General features: G+C 32.0%; 1 protein-coding gene across 1 annotated transcript in view; it reads right to left on the bottom strand.

Annotated features, from left to right (window-relative positions):
- The window catches only part of LOC143054573 (uncharacterized), a 422,571-nt gene that overhangs the window by 38,258 nt on the left and 358,220 nt on the right, over positions 1–26,093 (bottom strand). Inside the window, exons 7-10 of the mRNA XM_076227592.1 lie at positions 21,822–21,873; positions 17,861–18,091; positions 14,852–15,391; positions 11,996–12,102 (exon numbers count right to left, since the gene is read on the bottom strand). Coding sequence (XP_076083707.1) covers positions 11,996–12,102; positions 14,852–15,391; positions 17,861–18,091; positions 21,822–21,873 — 930 coding nt within the window. The remainder of the gene's footprint in view (positions 1–11,995; positions 12,103–14,851; positions 15,392–17,860; positions 18,092–21,821; positions 21,874–26,093) is intronic.

Here is a 26,093-nt window from a genome sequence, read left to right on the forward strand (position 1 = left end):
GCACTTAGTATAATACAGTCCGTGTAACGTAAAAGTTAACAATACGAACGATGCCCGAACCATGTTAGGACGATGCCCGAACGATGTACGTACGCTTCCCGAACGATGTACGAATGCAAACGAAACGCTGACCGAATGATGTACGAACGAAACCATGTACCATAAACCATACCATAAACAATAACATAAGCACCCTTTTATCGTACATCGTATGATTTTGCGTACATCGTTTCATTTAGCGTATACCGTGTTTAGCGTGTATCGTATCGTTTAAGCGTACATCGTTTCTTGGTGTGCATAGTTTAGCGTACATGTTTTTTTTTAAATATAAAACGAAAATTGTGTTCTGTTTAATCTTTTGATATAGGTGATAATATGTGTAAAATTTAGATTGGATACATGTTTTAGTTTTTAATTAATAATTTAATACTAGATAATAATTTAATCTGACTCGATCTTGATCCAACATTATTTACATAAAAAGTTTGAAAAATAAACACTGAAATAAATTTTGACAATTATGATTTGTTTTAGCCGTAGAAATACGTACTTGATGAATGTGCGAGTAAACTACAGTCTGCAGAGAATTCAGTCATTTTTTTTTTAAAATAGCCTAAGGAATCACCATTTGTTTTTCTTTAAATGAACAATGTATTTTAGATGGAATTCGGAATTAATCTAATGTTCTTAAAAAAGTATATTCGGTGTCTTAAGGTTGACTTTTTGTTTAAATTTGTTAAGTATTTTTATGTATTCTCTTTTATAGCATGTATTTTAAAATCGACTGAATAGCAGTTTTATCTATATGTCGTAATTAAACCATATGTTTTTAGATTAAAGATATTTTTTATTAATTTTAAAATCAGACGAGAAAAAAAACAATTATTTGAAAAATTTCAAATAAAAACAATTTCTCATATGTGCCTCATCAACTCTAAACATAAATCCCTACCAATGTACAAACGATTGTGTATTATTTATCCTATAAATGCACTTGACTTTAAATAATCATCAACATTTGTCCGGCAAAAAACAAGACCACTCACTCCCTCTATTCTTTAATTTTCTTATACCATTTTCCTCTGATCTTTATTTTGCCCGTTATACACTATTCTAAATTTTATTTTTTTTTTCTTTATTTTCCTGTATCTATATCTACTTTATTCGGAGCAACCCACCCTAAATATACATATGATATACACGGTCCAGAGGTGATCCGTGATACACATGTTTGCTTAACACAAGATGTCCTTGTTTATATTTATTTATTGAATGCTTCTCTTTGTAACTTCATTGGGGTGTAAAAGCGTTGACTGAAGTACATTTTGTATGAAGCGCGGAAGCGCTTCATTCTAAAAAATTGCGCATGGTCAACGCTTTTACAACCCTATGAAGTTACAAAAAGAAGCAGTCAATACTTATAAATACATTGTTTAGCTAGGATCATGAAAACTTGATTTCTATCAAGTTTTTATTTACCTCTGCACTATATTGTGGGACCTCGTGTCATCATATAAATTCATCCGTCATATTCTCAGTTTTGTTATAATGTGAAAATCAAACAACATGATGATACAATAACTATTGCAGATTTGCACTAGGGAAATAATGGGAAATAATTGTAAACAAAACCACTCAGTCACATCCCTACGGCAAAAATTAAAGTCTAGCCTTTTCACATTAAAATACGTTATTTCCATCTATTTCCATCTATTCTAAATAATTTTAAAAGATTTTAAATCATACGGTCATTTTTCTTATTTGCCATAAAAAAAAAATAACAATTATTTTCATTTCTTATTTTAAACAGATCAATTGTTTTTCAATGGTCGGTGCCTGTGAGCATTTATAAAATCGTGTTTGCCAGAAAGAAAGCTACATAGTACACAATGTAGTTATCAAAAGGTACCAGGATTATAATTTAGTACGCCAGACGCGCGTTTCGTCTACATAAGGATCATCAGTGACGCTCAAATCGAAATATTTATAAAGCCAACAGGAACATAAGAATGTCTGAGAAATACTTCGAGGATCTACATGTATTTTCTAATTTCTGTTGTTAGGCCAATTAAAATTAACTGATAGATTTTCATCCCCGCCCGCCTCTCTGAAATCGTCCCGCCCAGATTTTTTTTTATTTTGAAAAATTTACGATTTCCGGGTTTTGTTAATTTCCGTTACCGGTAAACGTCAATGATTTCGTTTCTTTCAGAACTTCTTGTTTCAATTTTCGTTTTTCGTATTTCTTCGAGTAATTTAGAATAACTCTACAGATCTATGATGACAACATCATCTACCGAGAATAGAGATTGATTACGGGAAGGGCATAACATATTCGGGTTACGATTAATACGCTGTTCCAAGAATGCAAATCGCGGTGGCATGACACAAATTTCTATGATTAGAAAACCGTGGAAATTATTATTGATACTGTAAAATGTCAAAAACTTTGTGTCGGGAATTTTGGACTGTGAATCGATATCCCAAGCTCAAGAATTGTGGAACACGTTGGTACAAAAATAACTGGATTAAAACAATTGACACATTCATAAGCTCGAACTTGTTAGATTTTTGAGATATATTGAGTTCAAAAAGTCGGCAAACATACATTTTGTAGATTTATCCATGTTTTTTTGTTCAGAAACAGCAAACAATCTCTGCCCCAATACATGTAGAACAGTGTTTGCCAATCAGAGATATTAATTTTAAGAATTTGAAAAATCATGTACGATTCCTTGTACATATATACATGCTAGAAGCTTATTATTACTCTTGCATATATGAAGGAAAAGTCACAAGATGGTTTGATATGAAATAAAAAATAAAAAATAAAATCCTCCCACCCGCCCCATTTTTTTCAAAAATTTGGATGAAAATCTACTAATTAAATTTTGTTGGCCTAATGTGATGTAATGAAAAGTGGTAATTCCTGAATACTGATTTGAACCCATCAAGCATCTGGGGTTAATAACAAATCTATGGTAGTGTCTTTTTCTTTACTCGCAAAGTATTCACCTCAATCATTTTTTATTTATGAAAATTGCTCATTGCTGGCGAATGTTAAACATTGATATCTAGGTTTTCAATTGTTTAGTTGTAAGGTTACTGTCTGATCTCGCAAACCTGACATTTTATGGTCATTATTGTTTGCATCTAATTGCACCAATGCATTAAAAAGATATAATAAACGCGACACCGTACGAGAGTCGTTATTTTACATAAACTATTAGTATTTTTTTTTCTTTAACTAAAACGAAATACGAAACCACTTCTCGCAATTCGCTTTGGAGTTATTGTGCTTGTCTTTGGACAAAATATAGCCTTGTTTCAAAAACAAAACGTATGAGAGTAATATATAAAACTGAACTAGAGTGAAGAGTTGGGAAGTAGGAATTCCGAATTTTAATTGAATGTTCTAAATCTTAGTGTATTTCTGATATATGATTGTACAAACTCAAAAATGTCTTTGTTTTGCTGAAATGAAAGGTCACTGTCACCAGCCAATAAAAGCAAAATGGATAAAGTAGATCTTTCTAATTTTGAAAACAATATTTCTCTTGATTCGTTGATAAAAGGGACTTAAAAATAGTGAATACTATCCTCAACAGAATGACCACAGCTGCTTGCGGGATTGGGTTTAATATTGATAAGGTTTACATCTGCATTTGAATAACTGCACCATATTTCTCAACTGCACTGGTATTAAACTGATAACCGTAACTGGAATTACGACTATCCCAATATGGCAACGGCAGATATAGGTAAAATCTTAACAGCCATTTTTCTAAAATGTAGCATGCATGTTTTTGTCAACAGTTACAAAACTGCAAGGTTTTTCTATACCATTACATCATATTTGAATCGTAACGGTGCACTGGAATTGTCTACGCACTTTGAAAATTGCCGTTGGAAAATACTGCAAAGAGTGTACAGAATAAGGTTGTCAAAGTTGAGAAAAACGCTTGGTACTTTTATATAATTTGTGGAAAGATAGAAAAACACTATAATTTTCGTCAGAACTCAAAGATTCTTCGATATGTCCCATTGTCCTCTGAATATTTTTAAAGATGAATAATTAAAAATTTGTATACCAAACATTTAAAATTTTACTCGGCGTTTATAAATAGCATTGAAAGTACAACAGCTCAAAAACGATAATCATTGATGAAATTAATGTAAATGAGCCACTCTTTCTCAGGTTGAGATGGAATATGTTCGTTATTTGATTTAACGAGTTTAACAATCGAAACCCCGTAAATTTCGTCTTATGACAAGCATGAAAAATGGCGAAACTGAACTTCCAACAGCGGACAATGATTTCTAATTATACAATATTCTTTCAATGGATGTTTTAAATGCAATTTAGAACTTATCAATTAAGATATTTCTTATCCCTTTTGAAATATATATATATGAAGTCACATGCACGAAGAAGTTTGCATGTCTGACGTATGAAAATTGAAAAGAAAAAAAGGCATGACAGGAGTTAAGAGAAAAAAGGCAGTATGGCCATCTTGCCAAAAAGAAAAGTCATGATGAACTTATGAAAAACAAGTCAGGATACATTAATAACTAAGAAAGGCAGGACAGAATAGAGTGTAAAATAAAAAAAAAAAAAAACCAGGACTACATTTACATTGAGATTACATTGAAAGAAAAATGCAGGACAACATTTTTCATCCTGGCCCCAACTCCCCCACCCCTACCCTGTAAAAATTTTATGGTATCTCCCTAGTGTTGATTTCGACAACGATCTTTAATTGTAACCGCAGAGAAATAGTCAATTGTAAGTCGGTGTGACTCCATCCACCACCAACACATAACCACAAGCTGAGTGAGGAGACTTTCTTGCTATTAGACCTCTAGAACTATTTCCAACCTTGTAGTCTTATTTTTTAAATTACGTCATTGATGATCTGATCACTACAACGTTTTAACAAAATATTCGTTCCCGTGAAAACTAAGATTTGTTTAACTTTCAAATTTCATCGTGGTCTCTTCTCAGGATATAGCGGCTATCTTTATGTTGGCTTTACAGCTGATTTCCTAATGCATGTAAAGCGAGACTTTGGTTAACTAATGATTGCTTAGTTTGTATCATTTACAATTGTAATTTGGATAATTTCCAATCAAATTTAAATATAATATATACAGATTAAAATATGCCTCTATATTATTTGAAGATGTCAATGTTATTTACAAAGCTTGAATGCATGTTTATACAAACAGAGCAAGCAAGCCTACCAAAGTTTTACTCTACAAGCATTAGGAAATTAGCTGTAAAGTCGACAAGATAACGGGTTAATGTATTCAAGTGAATTTAAGATTTGTTGCCATTCTAAAGTACAATGGTTAAATCAATCTTAACTTTGATGTGCCACATGGGCATCCCTATAGAATAAGATAGTCCATGCGTGACCCATGGCATTCGATATTATGCATGTCAGTGGATATTTTCTTTGTAAAGCTAGCACTAATAACCTATATTATTTACGTGTCTGAAATATTTTGAAAAGTGAAACTAAACTCTTGAACAGACCATTCATGAACTTCGTTTGTGTGAATTCTGGATTTACACGTATGAAAAACTCTTCACTTTTCGGGATTCAAGGAAAACAAATTTAGCAAACACTGTTGAGGAACACAAATAAAAAAATAATTCTGTATCATAAATTTAATTTGTTAATATTTGCAACTCTTAAAACCAGCTGATAATTTTTAATTCATCATGTTGAATAACCTAACAAATGGGGATACATGTAAACACGACTTCCCAAATTTAATCTAAAATTAAACAACGTTACCCAACACTTTTAATATTGAAACAATACAAGATATAAATATTTTTTTTTATCGAATTCGAATACTGGAAGCTATCTGAAGTCTGTTGATAGGATCTCATTTTTAATATAGGCGTGGCAATCCATCACTTTAATCCAATCAACTGTCCTTAATAATAAAGATTGACGTGCAATTGTGTCTGTGTCAAGTTAGATAAATATATTCATATTTCTGGACGTACATATGTCAGGGTTTAGGCTATTTCATTCGATAGTATATGAAAAAAAGGAATTTCTGATATTCTATCTTTAACTGAAAAAAAATGGCATTAAATCGTAGATAGTTATCAAAAGTACCAGGATTATAATTTTATACGCCGACGCGCGTTTCGTCTACATAAGACTCATCAGTGACGCTCAGATCAAAATAGTTAAAAAGCCAAATAAATACAAAGTTGAAGAGGCAGTCCCACTTTATGTGAAGAATAGAACATATTGAGCTTTTTTGGATTTTCTTTGTCCACTAGCAAATGTCTGCCTGTACCACTGATTATATATATAACTTCCGGACTAGCAAAGACAGACAACCCAGTTACTTATCTTCCTGCTTCCAACTGAACGACATGTTCCAGATTGTTGGAATCTTTGTTTTTCTAAATTAGTACAGTAGTTTAGTCATTCCATAACTCACGTGCATATTACATAATTGATCTTATAAGTGTATGCGAATAAGATAATTCCTGGTCAATACATATTTCAATTTTTTTAGAAATTTAATCTTGTGCTTGTACACTTTTTTAAAAACGTTTTCTATATTGTATTGGAATCAAAAGTAATACTAAAATGTTTATGAGAGGAGACAATTTTACCGGTGTGTAGAAGAACATGGATATAAGAGGATATGAGTATATAACTCATATTTATAAAGTTTGGTATCAAAAGATATTGTAATTTTGAAGTAAAATGCTTTTTAATCGGCGCGTGCCACTCGGCAATCATCATGTTCAATAAACCTTACCCAATAAACAATTGTCTTTTGATCGTTACTAATTGATTAATTAATGGTTGTTGTTGAATGCACCTAACGGTTTAGCATGGTATAATTTCAAGTTGATGAAAGAAAAATTAAAAATTGAATTTTGTGTTTACTTTGCCTTTGTTAAAATTTGTTTTTAAGGAAACTGAATATGTAAGCTTCTTTTTTTTTTAAAGAGGCCAATTTTGAGATACAAATTGAGAAAAAAACATTCTTCTGAGCTTTCATTTCCTATACATACTTTCATTATACCTTGAAAGACATATGAAAGTATGTGGCGTCCGTAGGGTTTTTCAAAACCCAATTACAAAAGTATTATAGAAATTTTAAAACTGCAAGCGGTAAATACTATTTTATGTTTTAAAAAGAGAATATAAATCATAAGTGTCTTCTTTGAACGATAAATTTATTACTGAATAAACAAATTTTCATCTTTATTTTAACAATTGAAGATAAATACCATTTTCATTTATAATGTAATAAGCATAGTGATGTAAGAAATATAATGCACAATGTGGGAGAACTTAATAATTTAGTTAACTTAATCATATGACTCTAGAGCCCGTTCTGCCACGATTATTAATTGAAGAGCGTTAAAGAACTGGACAACTGTGGAAATAAATGATTTTAAGATTTGGAAATAAATGAAAGTGGTGTATGTTGTATATGAATATATACAACAAAAATAAGCGAAAGGAGATGTGGTATGGTTTTCCACAAAAGTTAAAATGTTGTAGATGGAAATAAATAAGTCATATTTACACTCTTAAAATGTGTTTAGGGCCTAAACATCAAGCTATACATATTTTTACTTGTAATGCATTTGTAAATAAGTTCTTATCCTCAATATGTTCCTCTCCTAAACACGTGAAGGAAAGTGTTTAAATTTAAACATGTTTAACCCTATATGTATTTAACCTGACAACATGGTAAAGATAAACATGTTTTGGTGCTGCCTCTTATCAACAGAAATTATACATTCTCAGTAAATCACATCAGAAATTAGATTAGACTAAAACCTCATTAAAACCGAATATATTTGTTTTTGTAGAACATGAGTTTAGTCTCCCTTAAAAAATAATAAATCATCATATAGAGACCAAGGCAGCAAAGATAGTCAAAATAATATTTCTGCATTTGCCAGTATTCTATCCTTTTAAAATCCTTGGCTTGCTGTAAGGTTTGGTTGACATCAGAAAAATGAATGAAATATTGGCCACTGGACCTTAAGCAACCAAATATCATCCTCACCATTCCGTGAAGAGTTCACAATTATTTGTCTTTTTAAAATTAAAAGGATAAAAAAATATATGAGTTGAAAATACGACATTACATTAGAAGTAAAAAAATATAACAGACAGAAATACAGAATAAACACGGCAGGAACAAACAAACGGAAAAAAAAACAGAACAATTTCAAATACCATATACATGTTTAATCAGTATACAAGTGGATTATAAACGGGTCAAGGTTGGGCGAACATGAACTTCTACCGATTACACAGGTGACAATCAACTGATTGAGGCACGTGTCGAGAAAACCTTAAATAACTCTCTAATAAAAAAAGATATAATTATGAAATTTTTACAAAGTCTATTTCTTGCTGCCATGACCCTTGTGACAATTGTATCATTCCATCAGATCCTTAATGCACATTTTTGTTCTTAGTGCACTAAGGAGGTCCTTTGCGGTATTTCTACCGACCCCAATTCTATTACTTGATTTTGAAGTTCTTATTTTAATATCATCTGGAGAAGAATTACAGGAGAATAGCATAGTAATTGTCTTGTTCCGATTAAAACCAATAAACCAATCCTTAGACCATGCTAAAATTTGTTCTAAATCGCTATTTAAGACATTCACTATTGTGTTAGGACTAGTTCTTGAATAAGAAAAGGATGTTTCATCAGCACACAATCGAGTTAGACTTATCAAATTACCAGCTATGTCATATACATGAATAAGGAATAGTAGGGAACCTAATATTAATACAGAGCCTTGTGGAACTCCTGCATTAGTATTCTCAAAAGGCAAATATGAAACCGAAACGCATGTTGTATATTTGAAATATAACTAACTAAGTGATTAAATACATTTTTAAATACAATTTCATTTCAAATACTTTGCCCACTGCTGAAAATAATGAGATTGGCTGAATGCATTTTTTTTTTACATAAAGCACAAATAAATTTACATGTTACATAATGAGATCAAAATATCTTAAATTCCCCAGTCCAGAGATACCAAGTATATTCGCCTGAATATACCATACCGAGAATTTTACATTCATACTTGTTACGTAATAAGATATTTGCCCAGGTAAAAAGATCCAGCAGGCGGTGTATATTCTAAAGTGTTTATCGCCTTCCATTATACATGCTGACGAGGACATTTAGCTTTAGGGCCATTGTGTTTTCGCAAAGAAAAACAAAAATTAAAGTTTTATATATATAATATTCTGTTGAAAAATCATTTTTAAAATTAAAGGTAAACAGATAAGCATTACGTCTTCGCAATTTCTTATTCAGATCCATGGACACAGATGTCAGAATGAATAAGAACACACTAAACTCTTAAACAATATATTGTTAAATGGACACCAAACACATTTTGATAGAATAGTGTACTGATAGATTTTCTTGTGTACTTTCTACGTTCTGAAAACTTCAACATCCCATCAACAATACTTAGATTAAAGTCCTAAGTTTTATAAAGTAAATATATTTTTTTTAAATATCATTTGCAAGGCTGCATGTACATTGAACTATCGTTTTCATATATTTCTTTTCCGCCATGCATAAGTTTAATATTTACTTTGACTTAATTCTCATGATATAATTTTTTTATGTATAATTTGTTTCAGAGATCAATTTATAAACGTTATGCTTAAAATAATTAACCCACACAGACAGATGTAGTAGTCTCAGCTGAAAACAATGCGTAATATTGATAATATAAGCAAGTGTGACAAACCAATCACAAATTTGTTGTTTTGGATTATTCATGGTTGACTAGTTCTATATTAACCAGTGACACGTGTCCTAATTTTTAAGAAAAGGGACAGAAAAAGTATTTAACAAAAATAACCGGTTTTTCAAAACTATATTTTCAAATGCACTGCATAATTTAAACAGCTTTAAAGTGTTTCATTTTATTTTATGTTTGTGTCAATGCTCATGACTTATGAGTATTATATTTCTTGTGAAATTGATAGATGAGCGTTTTTTTTACAACTAGCGAACAAAAGAATATAGTGTAAACGACAAATAAAGGACAAGCAACCCAACGAGAAAAATAAAATTTAAGAGGCATCTTCATGTACATGTATAACTAGTTTGGAGTTAGAGAAATCATTCAATGCCATATGATTCTATTCAGATTTGTGTGTTTTTCGATTTACGAATAAGTCAATAAGATAAAATAGTAATTGAAGCCAAAAAAAAAAGTACATGAAATAAGGTAATAACATAAGTTTACATATACATATGTACCTAGTAGCATGCATTTAATAAAACAACATTTGAACTTATTATTACCATTTTTTTTTTCAATTGTAATTTTATGTTTATGTATATTTAATGTTACCCGATATGGAGTTCTTCTAAAAATGAAAATCATTTGAATGGGTATTTCTGGTGTATATACATGTATCACACGTGCTATATATACATGTACGATATACGGAAATGACACGGCTGGGTATTGTAAAGTTTCTGAAGGAAGATTAATTTCAGGTGTATATCCCCGGACAAAGAATTTACTGGTGTGTCAAAACGTTTAAGTGTAATTTGTCATATTGTAAAGGTTTGAATCGCGCTCGTCTCTTCTTTTTTTATAATATGAATTGCGCCAATAAATGGAATTTGACACATTCCCCATTTCCATTCTCTATTTTATTAATTGTGTTATAATAACCTCGAAACGATTAACCTATTTACACCTTCATGTAACATTAGAATACTGACTTCAACTGTTAAATAACTTTATAATTACTAAAATTACTAAAATTTGAAATTATGTACTTTAAGAAAGTCTCCTTCTGTATGCCATGTTTTTTGTGTTAATTATATCATTCCATCAGGTCCTTAATGCACTATTTTGTTCTAAGTGCATGCACTAAGGAGGCGCTTTGCAGTATTTCTTCTTGTACCTTTAAATACCGGAAAGGACCTCCTCGGTGCACTAAGAACAAACATTTGAAAACAAGTCTATAGTATTTGCGCAATTAAATGATTGTTTTATTGACGCATATGAATGCTGCAGTTTTTACAATAAAGTGATGCAAAAAAAGAATTGGCGTAATTAAGTTGTGACGCAAATTAATTCTTTTTTTAGCGAAACTGGATATCGACCGTCAAAACATTGTGTGTACACAAACGAAACAGTATTTATCTTTTACGTTATCTAGCCGGAGAATAAAAGTTTTTGCAATTTGTGTAGGATTTCAATTTTAAAATGTAATGAACAAGTAAGAAGATCGTTAGAATAAGTTATAGTTTTGCAAACAGTAAGATAATAAAAATTTCCATATAATTGATATTCTGTGAGTGAGTGAGGTCAACACTGAAGTGCTCACTACTTAGCTGGTGGTTCCCTCTTGGACAAAAATAGGAATGACATTTTCATTGTCAAATGATTAAAAAAAGTATTATGACACATCATCAACTGTTCAAGTCAACAAAATTATCAAGGATTAATACACAAACACACGAGTGTGGTATGAAATTTCTTCATGCGGATATTAAATCAACATATATGTTTAGCAAATCACATTTGTCCTCTTTATCTTATTTTTGACCATTGGAATAGAGTTATTTTTAATCACAATATTTGCAATATCAGTACAGTCAGTATTTCCATCTTTCTTTTAGTATGTTATTTTCTGGAGTCAAACTAGTTTGTAAAGGAATGTATGCTTTTACAAAATATATGACCCTGTGTTTTTAAAAGCCATTATGTTTAAACATATAACACATGTATAACATGAGTACCTGTAAAATAGACAATGGTTTATCTATGAACCTGATGATGCATCACCAAGTATAACATGTTCCCATGAAGCTTGGTTCTACATGTTGCTACTATGAGAACACTCTGGTACTGTGTCCTTCTTAGTGAATACAAACAAGATCTAAGGAAAACCTCAATAAATGACCTACATATATCTTTTTCACTTACCACTGGTATCTTGTCCTTATGGGTGGCAACAAACAAGATCCTAGGTATGCCAGCATACACTACCTTACAATAGGTCAGTATTGAGTTCACCCAGTGTAGTAAGAAGACTAAAAGTATAATAAAACTAAAATGCAATGTAATCAGATGTGTAATTTGTCTCAAATATATTTTAATTTTATCACTTTCATAAAAAAAGGAAGGCAATTAAAAACCAGAAGCTTAGAAATAGAGTAAATCATCACGTTGTAAAAAAATGGCAACACGTAGAACAACAGATTTTTCTTTTATAATTTTACTTATTAAGCTTAATTGTATAAATTGTACCATTTGACCAAGGGAAGGCAAATACAAAAAAAATACAAAATTCAAAAAAATCTAACAACTGTCAACAAAACACTATACATTTGTAGGGAACACGAAAGATTGGGAACCCCTCAAAACCTGGGTGCATACTAGCATGCTCTTAACCAGTTACCAGTTACTGATATTGGCAACAATCGTTAAACTTTTAACAAGACAAGTGAACATTTGTTGTTATGTTGCATTTGAAGATGTGCCTTCATGTCTATATAAAAATGGAGATGTGGTATGATTGCCAATGAGACAACTATCCACAAGAGACCAAAATGACACAGACATTAACAACTATATGTCACTGTACGGCCTTCAACAATGTAAAACAAGTAAACAAGAAAACTAACGGTCTTATTTATATAAAAAAATGAACGAAAAACAAATATACAACACATAAACAAACGACAACCACTGAATTACAGGCTCCTGCCTCAGGACATGCACATACATGAACAATGTGGCGGGGTTAAACATGCTAGCGAGATCCCAACACTCCCCTAAACCATGCTAACCTGGGACAGTGGTATAACAGTACAACATAAGAACGAACTATACAAATCAGATGAAAAAGGCTTAACTCATAAGATGGACAAAAATACAAGTGGACGTGGCGGGGTACTTGTACATCCAACAACAAAAAGACACAACAAACAGAACTGAGAGTACTCACAGTTATCTGACAGCTAGTTCAAAGTCACTAACAACTAATTAAAAAAATCATCGAAGATCCAATGGATTTATTGTAAAGACGTCATAAACAGTCAGAGAAAAACATGACCTTGTGCAATGTCAAGTTACAGGTATGCATTGTATATCTCTGAAAACTGCTTCCAATCTCAGTGAAAAGTAACTAGAGGTTCCCAAGAGCCTATTTCACTCACCTGATTCTACTTTGGTTATGAAAATCATGTAAAAATTGATTAAAGTCATAACACTTGCCCTAATAAGGATTGAGGCCAAATTTGGTTTAATATTGGCCCAATTATATAATAGAAAATCCTGGTAGCCATCTTGAACATTAAATTGGCAACAAAGTAGAAACACTTCAAGCACATCATAAGAAACATTTATGCCATGTTTGGTTTCATTCCCTTGAGGTCCTTTGTTAAACTGAGTATCCCCTTGGCAGCCATCATATTTGGTGCATTTGCTACACAAGACTTTTGTATGTATTTCACATATAAAGTAAGTTGTTATAATGAATTTCCCGTAGGCAGCCATCTTGGGCGATTGAATGGCTACAAAGTAACAACATGTAGCCAAGACCACAATAGGAACAATGTTGCCACGTTTAGTGTCATTCTATTAAGTGGTTCTCTCAAAAAAGACATATGTATATATTGCCCATAAGTTCCTATGTTAAACGAAGTTTCCCGATGGCGTCCATCTTGGATGATGGATCACCTACAACTCTTCGTTAGCACCTCATTAGGAACATTCATGCCATGCTATGGTTTCAACCCATTAAGCTGTTGTCTAGAACAAGACATTTGTATATATACAAATATATTCTATCGAGTTCTTTGTTAAACTAAGTCCCCAGCTGGTTGCCATCTTGGATGATGGTTCCCCTACAAAGTTTCAATTCATTCCATTAAGTGGTTCTCTAGAAGAAGTGCAACTTGTAAAAAGTTAACTAAGACAACGACGGACAACTAACAACAAATGATAAGAAGAGCTGACTTGGCGAGAAATTTGAGCTAAAAATATGAAGATAACTAACATTGTAATCTGCCTGTAAGTTATATGCCAACTTGAAGCATTTATATATATATAGATTCTTACATTGGTATCAGTGGATTATCGGATTTATTCAACCAAGATAGTTAATTTATCAATTTTTAAGTCCGAGCCTCAGCGAGGACTTTAAAATTTATAATTTAACTATCGAGATTGGATAAATCTGATAATCCACAAGTAACTATGTAAGAATCTGTTTCTCTAATGATTTAAAAAAAAAATCTTTTTTTGTTAAACGAAAATCCCCTTTGAGTGCCTTTCACATTCCACGAAATTGTCGATTTCATTAACACCTGTTAGCACATTTTGATTGTCACTGAATAGAAGTTCCATCATTAATATAAGTTCCAAAAGGAAAAGATATTCTGGAATACTATTTCCACAGGAATAAATATTACAGTATATGTTCCTAACGGAATAAATGGTATAGAATATTTATTACAACAGGAATAGATATTATGACAATGTTTATAACAAAGTTTCCATTGGAACTTCTGTTAGGTGGAACAAAGATATGTTGACGGATTCATCCAGTTAGCTAAAAAGGTTATGACCCTTAAAATCATCCAATCATCTTTTGAGATCACAGGCAATGACATGTTGAGTAATTTTTTTATATAATAGTTTCGTAAAGAGATAAATTTCCATAGAATTAGAAAAAAATGTATTATGTATAGAATTTTTTTTCTTCTTTTATTATCGTCATTATCTTCTCCCTAAAATGAAGTATTTTCAGTAATATGGAAGGTACAATTTAATTACCTGCAGGGGTTGGTGTCATGTGCTGCCCTGGAAAACACAGTACATCAGGAACTTCTTCATTCAATCTCTTACTACCATCAAAAACTACTAGGAACAAAGCTCTGTAAGTCATGAATGTCTGGTGTGTTGTATAATAGACATACTGTCCTCCAAAGTCCCAGAAGATGAGTCGGCCAACTTTCATTTGATATTTCCCAGTTTTTAGGACTTTCTCCATTCTCTTTCTTATTTCTTTTTTGGTCATTTTAGTTGTCATTCTCTTTTTCATTTGCTGTTTTTTAGACTCACTGGAGGACGTTTGTGGAGATAAAGATTGGGCTGTCTGTGACTGTGTAGAGGGTTCACTCGAGTCGTTCACAGGCCAAGATGTTGACTGGGTAGCTTGTGTCTTCTGAGAAGGATTATCTTCTGCATTTTGACTATCAACAGGTTTTGCATCTGGTTCCTGATTTTCTGGTGTTTTTGCTTGTTTACTTTCATCTTCTTCTATGGAGGTCATTAATACCTTATTGTACACAACATCCAAGGCATTATAAGTTGCTGTATGAAAAAAAAATTGGTGTTATTTATTACATACAAATAGATAAACTTTGGTAAAGACTTTACAGTGACATAGTCATCAAAGTAACTAAAAAACTTACTTTAGCATAAAATAAAGTTGATCATTGAAGCAGGGAAAAAAGTTATTTTTTTCTTATTTTGTGAAAATTAAGATGTGGTATAATTGCAAATAGTACAACTCTTCATTGCACAAAGTCCAATTGACCAGGTTTTAATGAATTGTATATCATTGCAGTCTTCAACATTGAGTAAAACACATACATATCTTTCATTTTGTCAGCTATACACATGATAAAAGGTCATGAAAAGACAAAAAGTTAAATAATTGACACAAAAACACACAAAAAACACCAAAAAAAATTGAAACAATTTACAGAAAAAAACAACGGCCCAATTCATACATTTCAAAAACATTTGTATGTGAAAGATGGCTCTCATAGTTCTAGAAAATCTTTAAAGGAACCTTCAAATTAATTTTGATGTTGTTAATTTGCTTCTTCATACTTCAACAGTCCTTAATATACCAATGGTAAAGTTAATTAAATGTTATCAACTGTGGAAAAAATTGCTCTTTCAAAATTTCCCTTTGGAAGCCTCCATGGGGGAAATCCATCGCAAATTGTAGTTGGCAGTATGCTAATTAATGATAAAACAAGAATGTGTCCAAAGTACACGGATGCCCCACTCAATCATTTTTCATGTTCCAATGGACTGTGAAATAGGGTAAAAATCTAATTTGACATTAGAATTAGAAAGATTATACTATAGGGAACATATGTACTAAGTTTCAAGTTGATTGGACTTCAATTTCATCAAAAACTACATTGACCAAAAACTTTAACCTGAAACTTCCATTTTCATTTTCTATGTTAAGTGGACCGTGAAATTGGGGTCAAAAGTCTAATTTGGCTTTAAAATTAGAAAGATCATACCATAAGCAACAAGTGTACTAAGTTTCAAGTTGATAGGACTTCAGCTTCATCAAAAACTACCTTGACCAAAAACTTTAACCTGAAACTCCCACTTTCATTTTCTATGTTCAATGGACCGTGAAATTGGGATCAAAAGTCTAGTTTGGCTTTAAAAATAGAAAGATCATATCATAAGCAACAAGTGTATCAAGTTATAAGTTGATTGGACTTCAGCTTCATCAAAAACTACCTTGACCAAAAACTTTAACCTGAAGCAGGACGAACGAACGAACGGACGGACGGACGGACAAACGAACGAACGGAGCCACAGACCAGAAAACATAATGCCCCTCTACTATCGTAGGTGGGGCATAAAAATTAGAAATGAGAAACCTTTTAATACGAACCACATAAACAAACGACAACTACTGAACATCAGATTGCTGACTTAATTAGGACAGGTGCAAAGAATTGCAGCAAGATTAAACGTTTTAATGGTACCATACCTTCACCTTATCTAAAACAACAGTGTAACATCACAACATAGAAAGACACTATAAAATATCAATTTGAATGACTTAACTGAATTTAAAGACGTATTGACCAAATGAACATACACTGAACGAATAAATTTGATCTATGATATAATGTAAATACAAAGTTAAAAAAAATGGGATGAATAATTATAGTAAAAGTATTATACCGCTGTGAAATGCTAAACAATTTCAGAATAACATCAGCTTTGAAAAAAAAATATACGCCATTAGTATTATCAAAGTAAAACACGTCAAGTAAATTCAAAATCATTTTGTAGATACGATTACTTCTTCTGTCTGTATAACCTTACGTTTAGAAACACCAAGAAATTTCTTGTAAAACAATTAAACTATTCTAAAACTTGGTAAATGTGGGTTGAATATCAACACTTGAAATATAAAATTGGTGCTTGATAAAACTTCCTCATGGAAGTGTGATGTATTCACTTCGTAAACGACAAACATGTATTAGCGCTAAAATACATGTAACGTTCTAGCATTTAATAGTGGACACGTTTTGGCGAATAACAATTATCAGACACGTTTAAATTTGGGGGATGGACACATTTGGGAGTGTTACATATATAGTAAATGCTTAGTAAATCATAGTGCAAAGATAATTTAATTTATCAAAAACTACCTTGACCCAAAAATTTAACCTGACGACGAATAGACGAAGGAATGGACGCACAGACCAAAAAATATAATGCCCCTAGATGGGGCACAATAAACCAACAGCCAAACTAATGACAAAACATTAATGCTGAACAGAAATAACATAAAGAAACCAACAGCAACCACTGAATTTCAGACTTGGAACAGGAACATACAGAGATGATGGAGGTAAGGTTGACTGGCATACAACTGAAACTTCTGACCACGGCCATTTCTTCACAAAATATAACTTGTCTACCTCAATTACCTGTAAAACAATACCTTATAATGCATACTTTAAATGAATACAATGTTAAATCCATATATATGTAAATGTGTATTCCTACCTGGATCAATCATGATCCAATTTCTTGTCTCTATATCAAGTCCACAGCGACCTTCAATGAGGGTAATCCCATCAGTGGCATGTCGCCCTTCTGGAACATTATCCCCAACTAAAAGCTTGACTAAACTTGATTTCCCAACCGAAAACTGGCCGGTTACCATACAGCGCATGTCAAATGATTCGTAGCTTCCACTGCCAAGCAACTTGTTCAACATGGTAGATCGGATGGAATCTGTATAAATACAAATTTTCTAATTATTAATGTATTGCTGATGATGTCCAAAAAATCTGTGTCTACACCATAGAAATAGACTGTGGCTAAATAGTATTATTCGTGTCTACACCATAGAAATAGACAGTGGCTAAATAGTATTATTGGTGTCTACACCATAGAAATCATACAGTGGCTAAATAGTATTATTCGTGTCTACACCATAGAAATAGACAGTGGCTAAATAGTATTATTCGTGTCTACACCATAGAAATAAACAGTGGCTAAATAGTATTATTCGTGTCTACACCATAGAAATAGACAGTGGCTAAATAGTATTATTCGTGTCTACACCATAGAAATAGACAGTAGCTTAATAGTATAATTCCATTTAAAAAAACAAATTCTGTATTTAAGTTAAACTGTTGATTATTAAAGGGAAATAATTTAATAGGGAATTTTTTGACAATTTTAATTAACTTTTCAACCATACTGCAGTTTTAAACATATTGGATAACTATTTGATTTAGCTCCAGTTTTAATTTAGCTTCAGCAGGCATGCTTGCTAGATGATCAACAAAAAATTGAATAACAATCTATTTTCTGGCAAACTAAGTATTTTTTTCATTCGAAGTTTGTCTCAAATTTGTTGAGCAGTTTTAGATGTTAAGCTCTTTACTGTGGCTTGATTGTAAGTGTTACCATGATTACTCTTCATTTTTTGCCATTCATTCAAAATTCAGTCAAAGTGCAAAGTGATAACATGATAAATTTATGCATACTTTAGAAAAATATATATTCAATATTTATATACAATGATTATATAACAAAAATATTCATTATCGAAAAATGCCTAATGTCAACTAAACTGGAGGCTCACTCACCTTGATCTATATGCATATTAAACAAAGGACACAGATGGATTTATGAAAAAATTGTCTTTTGGTGATGGTGATATGTTTTGTAGATCTTACTTTACTGAACATTGCTTACAATTTTCTCTATCATTAATAAAATTGGCCCTTTAGTTAAGGAGGATAATATTTTGTAAAAATTTACAAAAATTTACCAAATTAATGAAAATAGTCAAAAATTGACTATAAAGGGCAATAACTCCTTAAGGGGACAACCATTTGGTCACATTGACTTATTTGTAGATCTTATTTTGCTGAACATTATTGCTGTTTACAGTTTATCCCTATCTATGATTATACAGTATTTAAGATAATAACCAAAAAGGCAAAATTTTCTTAAAAAAAATATCAATTGGGGGCAGCAACCCAACAACCAGTTCATCTGAAAATTTAACGGCAGATATAGATTGACTTGATAAACAATTTAACACCGTGACAAACTCTAAATGCTTTTGTTTCAGAGTTATAAGCCAAAATCTACAGTTTCCCCCTATGTTCTATTTTTAGCCATTGTAGCCATCTTGGTTGGTTGGCTGGGTCACCGCACTTATTTTTTAAACAAGATACCCTAAAAATGATTATGACTAATTTTGGTTAAATTTGTTCCAGTAGTCTTACAGGAGAAGGTTTTTGTAAAAAATTATAAAAATTTACGAATAATTGGTAAAAAATGACTATAAAGGGCAATTACTCCTTAAGGGGTCAACTGATCATTATAATAAAGATAATAACCAAAAACAGCAAAATGTTCTTAAAATTTCCAAGTCAGGGACAGCACCCAAGCAACCAGTTGTCCGATTCATCTAAAAATTTCAGGGGCAGCAACCCAACAACCAGTTTCGAAATTTCAGGGCAGATAGACCTAAAATTGATAAAATGTTTTACCCATATCGTATTTGCTCTAAATGCTTTGGTTCCAGAGTTATAAGCCAAAATCTACATTTTCCCCTTATGTTCTATTTTAAACCATGGCGGCCATCATGGTTGGTTGGCAGGGTCACCGGACACATTTTTTAAACAAGATATCCCAATGATGATTGTGGCGAAGTTTGGCCCAGTAGTTTCAGAGGAGAAGATTTTTGTAAAAGTTACCGACGACAGACGACGATGGACGACGGATGCCGGACGCAAAGTGACGGGAAAAGCTCACTTGGCCCTTCGGGCCAGGTGAGCTAATAAAAGTGTTAACATGTTACAACTCATCAAATAAGCTGCTGACCAAATATGAAGGTATTCTGTTTTGCAATATTTGAGAGAAAATATCAAGTATCTGCAAACAGTTAGGTTTTTTTTTTGGTTGAGAGCACCACTGATGAGTCTTTTGTAGATGAAATGCGCGTCTGGCGCAAAATATACAGAAAATTTAGTCCTATTATCTATGATGAGTTTATTTACAACCACTGGGTCAATGACACTGCTGGTGATTTATTTCCCCGAGGGTATCACTAGCCAAGTAGTTAGCACTTTTTTGTGCTGACATGAATTATCATTGATATGGTTGAATTCATAAATTAACTGTTTACAAAAATTTGCATTCTAGAAACACTTAGGCTTTTCTACCTCAGGCATAGATTACCTTAGCTGTATTTGGCAAAACTTGTAGAAATTTTGGTCCTAAATGCTCGTCAACTTCGTACCTTTTTTAGGCTTTTTTTAACTTTTTGGATGAGAGCGTCACTGATGAGTCTTTCTTATACAAAATTTAGTCCTGTTATCTATGATGAGTTTGTTTTGTATATATGAACATTCTATTTTTATTCCATTAACTAAACATAGTTCACCTTTTGCTTATCGTATCTGCGAAATAGACATAACCAAAAAATTAACTTTGACCAATCATGCCAATAAACCATGAAATTGAGGTCAAAATAAAATTAAGGAGATGTGGTATGATTTTTAATGATCATGATGATACAACTATCCACCAGGTTTCAAATACTTTGACATATGAAATAATAGGTAATAGCAAGGCCTTTAATGATGAGAAAAACCCACAACATATATTTGGCCACAAAACTCCCCGACATAAAAAGGTTACACCAACTCTGCCATACAGACATGTACGCCGTGCAGTCGTTTTAAATACCAAGATGACTTAATGATTTAAGTACCTGGGAAACAAACACTTACTATGAAAACTAAACATTGACCGTATAATAATGGTTTACTTTTACAAATTGTGACTTGGATAGGGAGTTGTCTCATTGGCACTCATACCACATCTTTTTATATCTAAACACAAAAACTCAACATTGACCAATTCAACATAAAAAAACAGGTCAAGGTCAGGTGAAAACTGCCAGACAGACATGTTCACGTTTCAACAACTATATCAATCAAATATAGTTTATCTACTGTGTATAGCAGCTGAGATACTGACTAGACAACGGAAAATGTACCTTGATCAGTGATCCATGACATGAATGGATTGTAATCCCTACGTCTCACATTATAGGTCTTTGTCACAGGTGAAACAAACATTATTGGTTTCTAACAATATCAGAGTGTAGTCTATAATGGCTTCCCCTTTTCTTGAAGAAATAATTCTAGCAAGGTAGAATATTGCCTGCAAGTACTGATAAACATGTACTATAACTTCCTACAGAAGACCATATATGGGATGGTACTTACTAGGTGGTGTATTTCATATATTGGAAAGCTGCTAACACTATATAGCTCCATAGTTTGTTATTATCTATTTTATAGTGATAAATCTCATCAATACATTGCAGTTAATTGCATGACGTCGTACAAAAAAAAATGTTGTTATTCTGCAATTCCTAGAGTAATAATAAACTTATAATGAAATAAAGTTAAACAATGTTAAAGAAAATTACCTTCTATTCCTAGTCCAGCAGTCACGCCTGAAGATTTCTTTGACATGACAGTCTAAAAAATTAGGAATATGCACTGTGAATATATCTTTACTCATGTCACTTGTTGCACTTTAAAAATTCTAAAATATCCCCCCCCCCCCCCCCCCCCAAAAAAACAATATACTTTATAAAACAAATGTTTCACATTATATAATATTTATATCAAACAAACTTTCATATTTTTCAGGAAAAAGGGTAGCCAAGAGACATTGATAGAGATATATAGTTTTTAAAGTGTAAAGGTGGTTTTTGAATTTGGAACATCCCCTTCGTGCCAGGTGAGCTAAAAATATCTACCAGTGATTTCTTCATAAAAATTTAAAGAAGGAAAAAGCCATATGTACTCTTCAAAATAAAGCAAAAAAAAGTGTATGTCACCGACCTTTCAAACAAGTTGAGTTATGAGTAATTTTCATGTTTTTTCTCGTTCGTTTTGAAGAAAAGAATTGATTGCATCTGACGTCATAGTACAAACTTTCCTTGCTGGCACACTATTTGAAAAGAGAAATGCGCAAATTGGCTGTTTGAAACCACCATTTAAATTTCCAAGAATAACAACTACTTTATTGTCTGGTAATACTAGAGATTATAAGCATGCATCAGTTTCAGATCTTTATGATGTTGTTGCCGCACAATATAAATCTTCAGAAACACCATCCGCCGGAATGGAAAATTGTTTGAAATAACCTATCATGTCGCTTTTGTATTGAAAGTCTGTTTTTGTCCTCTGTCCCACATAAGCAAAATTATTGAAAATAAAAAAAGAAATGAAAGTTGGCACTGGTTAACTTACAGAGTATTTGAATATACCAGACAAGATGTGCTTGTTTCTTTTTCGCGTCAATTTCTGAAGTTTGCCGTAACGAACTCATTCGGTACTGTTGAAAGACAGACATACTAAAGCATGGGCGGAGTTCCTTATACTACTATTTTTCCCGAGTTTGTGAATTCATTATTTAAGAATATTTAAGATATAAGGAAATTAAAATTATAGGTATAATATATGAATGAAAGTTTTGATTCTAAAACGTTATACATCTATCTTAAAATACAATCCTTTTATTACTAGCTCATGTGTTTTCACTAAACGAGACAGTAAATATAAAATACAAAAAGTTTTTGATTCAAAAATTAATTTAGAAATAATTTTTCGTTGAAAAAACTACAAAGTAAGATTTCTCCAACAGGATAAAATATAATAAATCTTAAATTGCTCATTTTGGAAATTAAAACAAAGAAAAGGTTGATGCCACCATTGAATATCGAAATTTGTTTTCAATCTTTCCGGTCACAGTTGTAGCTAAATGAAAGGAGCGATTTTATGTAAGATATTATTCTTTGAGCAATTGTTTTTGTCATAAGTTAAATTTATGAGTTATAAGTTTTAAACACCGAAAATTTTCATTTTAATTCACATTCGCTGAGTATTAGTTTTATTCATATTGTTTGCCTTGCATCTAATTTCCTAATGCATGCATGGTAAAACTTTGGTTGGCTTCCTTGCTTTGTTTGTATAAATGTTTACTCAAGCTCTGTAATTAAGATTGACATCTTTATATATAGGTTTGCAAACCTGTATATATGCTATTTAATTGAATTGGACGTTATCAAAATATAATTATACAAAATATACAAACAAAGCAAGCAGACAAACCAACTTGTTGATCTACATACATTAGGAAATTAACTGTAAGCTTCAGTGAGATTAGACAATATGTTTATCATTTCTCCTTAGGACAATTTGAAATGAAACAAATGACAAACGAAAATTACCCTTTGTCATCATTTTATTTTAACTATAAGATTTTGTCAAATAAGCAGTATAAATAAATTTTAACTTCATTGCAAGATCGGACATTATTTTACGAAAATCATCCAGACATCAGTTACATGCACATGTTGCCAGTATGTCAAAACTTTAAGGAATAATTGATTAGGCCAATTAAAATTAATTGCTAGATTTTCATCCCCGCCCGCCCCTCTGAAATCTTCCTGCCCCGATTTTTTTTATTTTTAAAAAAAATACTATTTCCGGGTTTTGTTCATTTCCGTTACCGGTAACCGTCGATAATTTCGTTTCATTTAAAACTTCCTGTTTCAAATGTTGGTTTTCGTATTCTTTCTAAATGATTAAGTCGATATATTCTGCTGATCTATGATGACAACATCATTTACGAAGTAAAGATATTGATTACGGAAGGGTGTGAAATATTCGGGTTACGAGTAAAACGCTGTGTACAAAAACGCAAGTCGCCGTATGTCACAAATGTTTGTGAGTAAAACACCTTGGATTTGTTTTTATTTATACAATGACTTTGTGTCAAGAAATTTGGACTGTGAATGAATTTGAAACCAAACGCGTAAGAATCGTGGAACGCATTGGTACAAAAATCATGACTGGTATAAAGAAATTGACACAAGCATTAACTTGTGAGATTGGTGACCGAAAATTGAGTTCAGAAAGTCGACAAACATACACATTTTGTTTTTTGTAGACAAACAGCAAACATCCTCTGTCCCAATACCCAAGATAGTCATTAAACAACTTTATGTTCTACATTGTAATCATATTTGCATCTTGCATATTAAGGACCAACTCTATTATGTCAACACTGTTGAGTTTTTATTTTATTCTGTACGTCTTATCATACATTTTTGTACTTGTGTTGCATAACAATGAATTTGCCTCATTTTATTAGGACAACAAAATATTGCTTAGAAAGCAAAATAAATTTGGTGTAGGTATAGTCCAACTGAAGAGAGCATTTCTCAACGATTCTGCTATTTACTATAAAATAGGTTTCTAAAGCGGCAATTACATGTAGAACAGTGGTTGCAAATCAGAGATATATATTAACGAATTTGAAAAAGCGGCACCAGCATATGGAGTATATGTGTCTCAATTGATCTACGTTGCTCTAGAGCTAGCTCAAAGTACATTGACTTTGTTGCACGAAGAATACTGCTTTCTTAAAAAATGCTAAGACAGGGCTATGAATCAATCACATTAAGATCATCACTCATGAAATGTTATGGTCGCCATCATGAGCTGATTGGCCATTATGACAAATGTGTGTCAGAAATCATATCTGGTATTCTTCCTCAGTCATAATAACCTTGCATCATTACCATACTGAACAAGGAAATAACACAACGGGTGCCGTATACGGTACAGGAAATGCTTACCATTCAGGAGCACCTGATTTCACTCCCGGTTTTAGTGGAGTTCGTGTTGTTTCTTATTTATTATTTGTTACTGTTGATGTAAATGTCTTTTGGTTTTATGAGTCTTTGTTTACTCCTTGCTTTTCATTGTTATTGTCTTATACATGATACCTTATGGCATGTATTTACATGATATAAGCTTATTATTACACTTGCATATATTAATAACACGTGACAAGAAGATTTCATATGAAATAAAATTTAAAAAAAAAAATCCTCCCACCCGCCCCATTTTTTTCAAAAATTTGGATGAAAATCTACTAATTAATTTTAGTTGGCCGTATCGGCCTATAAACCTTGTGAATACTCATTTTTTTTTTTTTTTTTTTTAAATTGACACTTAAATTAGAAGGATCATTGCATAAAGAACATGTTTACTAGGTTTAAAGTTGATAGGACTTCCACTTCCTCAAAAACTACCTTGACCAAAAACTTTAACCTGAAGCTGGACAGACTAACGAACGAACTGACGGACAGACCAGAAAACATAATGCCCATAAATCGGCCATAAAAAAAAACTTTCACCTAACCTCTACACAATCGGCGCAAACGAAAGACAAAATCTACGCAAGCGAAGAAGAAAAAAAATGAAATGCAGATCGACGCAAATATAAGACAAAATATACGCATGTGAAAGAATAAAAAAAAATGAAATGCAGAACGTCGCAAATGCAAAAACTCGAGATCAAAATTTATATTTTATTATTTTTATTAGAACGAAGGTTAAATAAATTGTAGTATCTTATGTGTCCATTTGTGTTAAATTTCCACAGGATATTAAAGTAGCATGACGCATAATAGTTCCTCTTTTCTTGGGAGACGTAGCGTACCTAGCAAAGATTGTGTTGGAATCCGACAAAAACGCAAAATAGAACGTTATAATTTGATGTTTTTTCATTGCTAGAAACAACGTCATAGAGCTTTTATGTCACTACCAAGTTGCGTTAGCTGATGTGCATAAACAATAGGTTGTTTGGTCTTTAAAAATTATCAGGACTGTAGCTGATG

The sequence above is a fragment of the Mytilus galloprovincialis genome, chromosome 12, assembly GCF_965363235.1.
Source record: "Mytilus galloprovincialis chromosome 12, xbMytGall1.hap1.1, whole genome shotgun sequence".
NCBI lineage: Eukaryota > Metazoa > Mollusca > Bivalvia > Mytilida > Mytilidae > Mytilus > Mytilus galloprovincialis.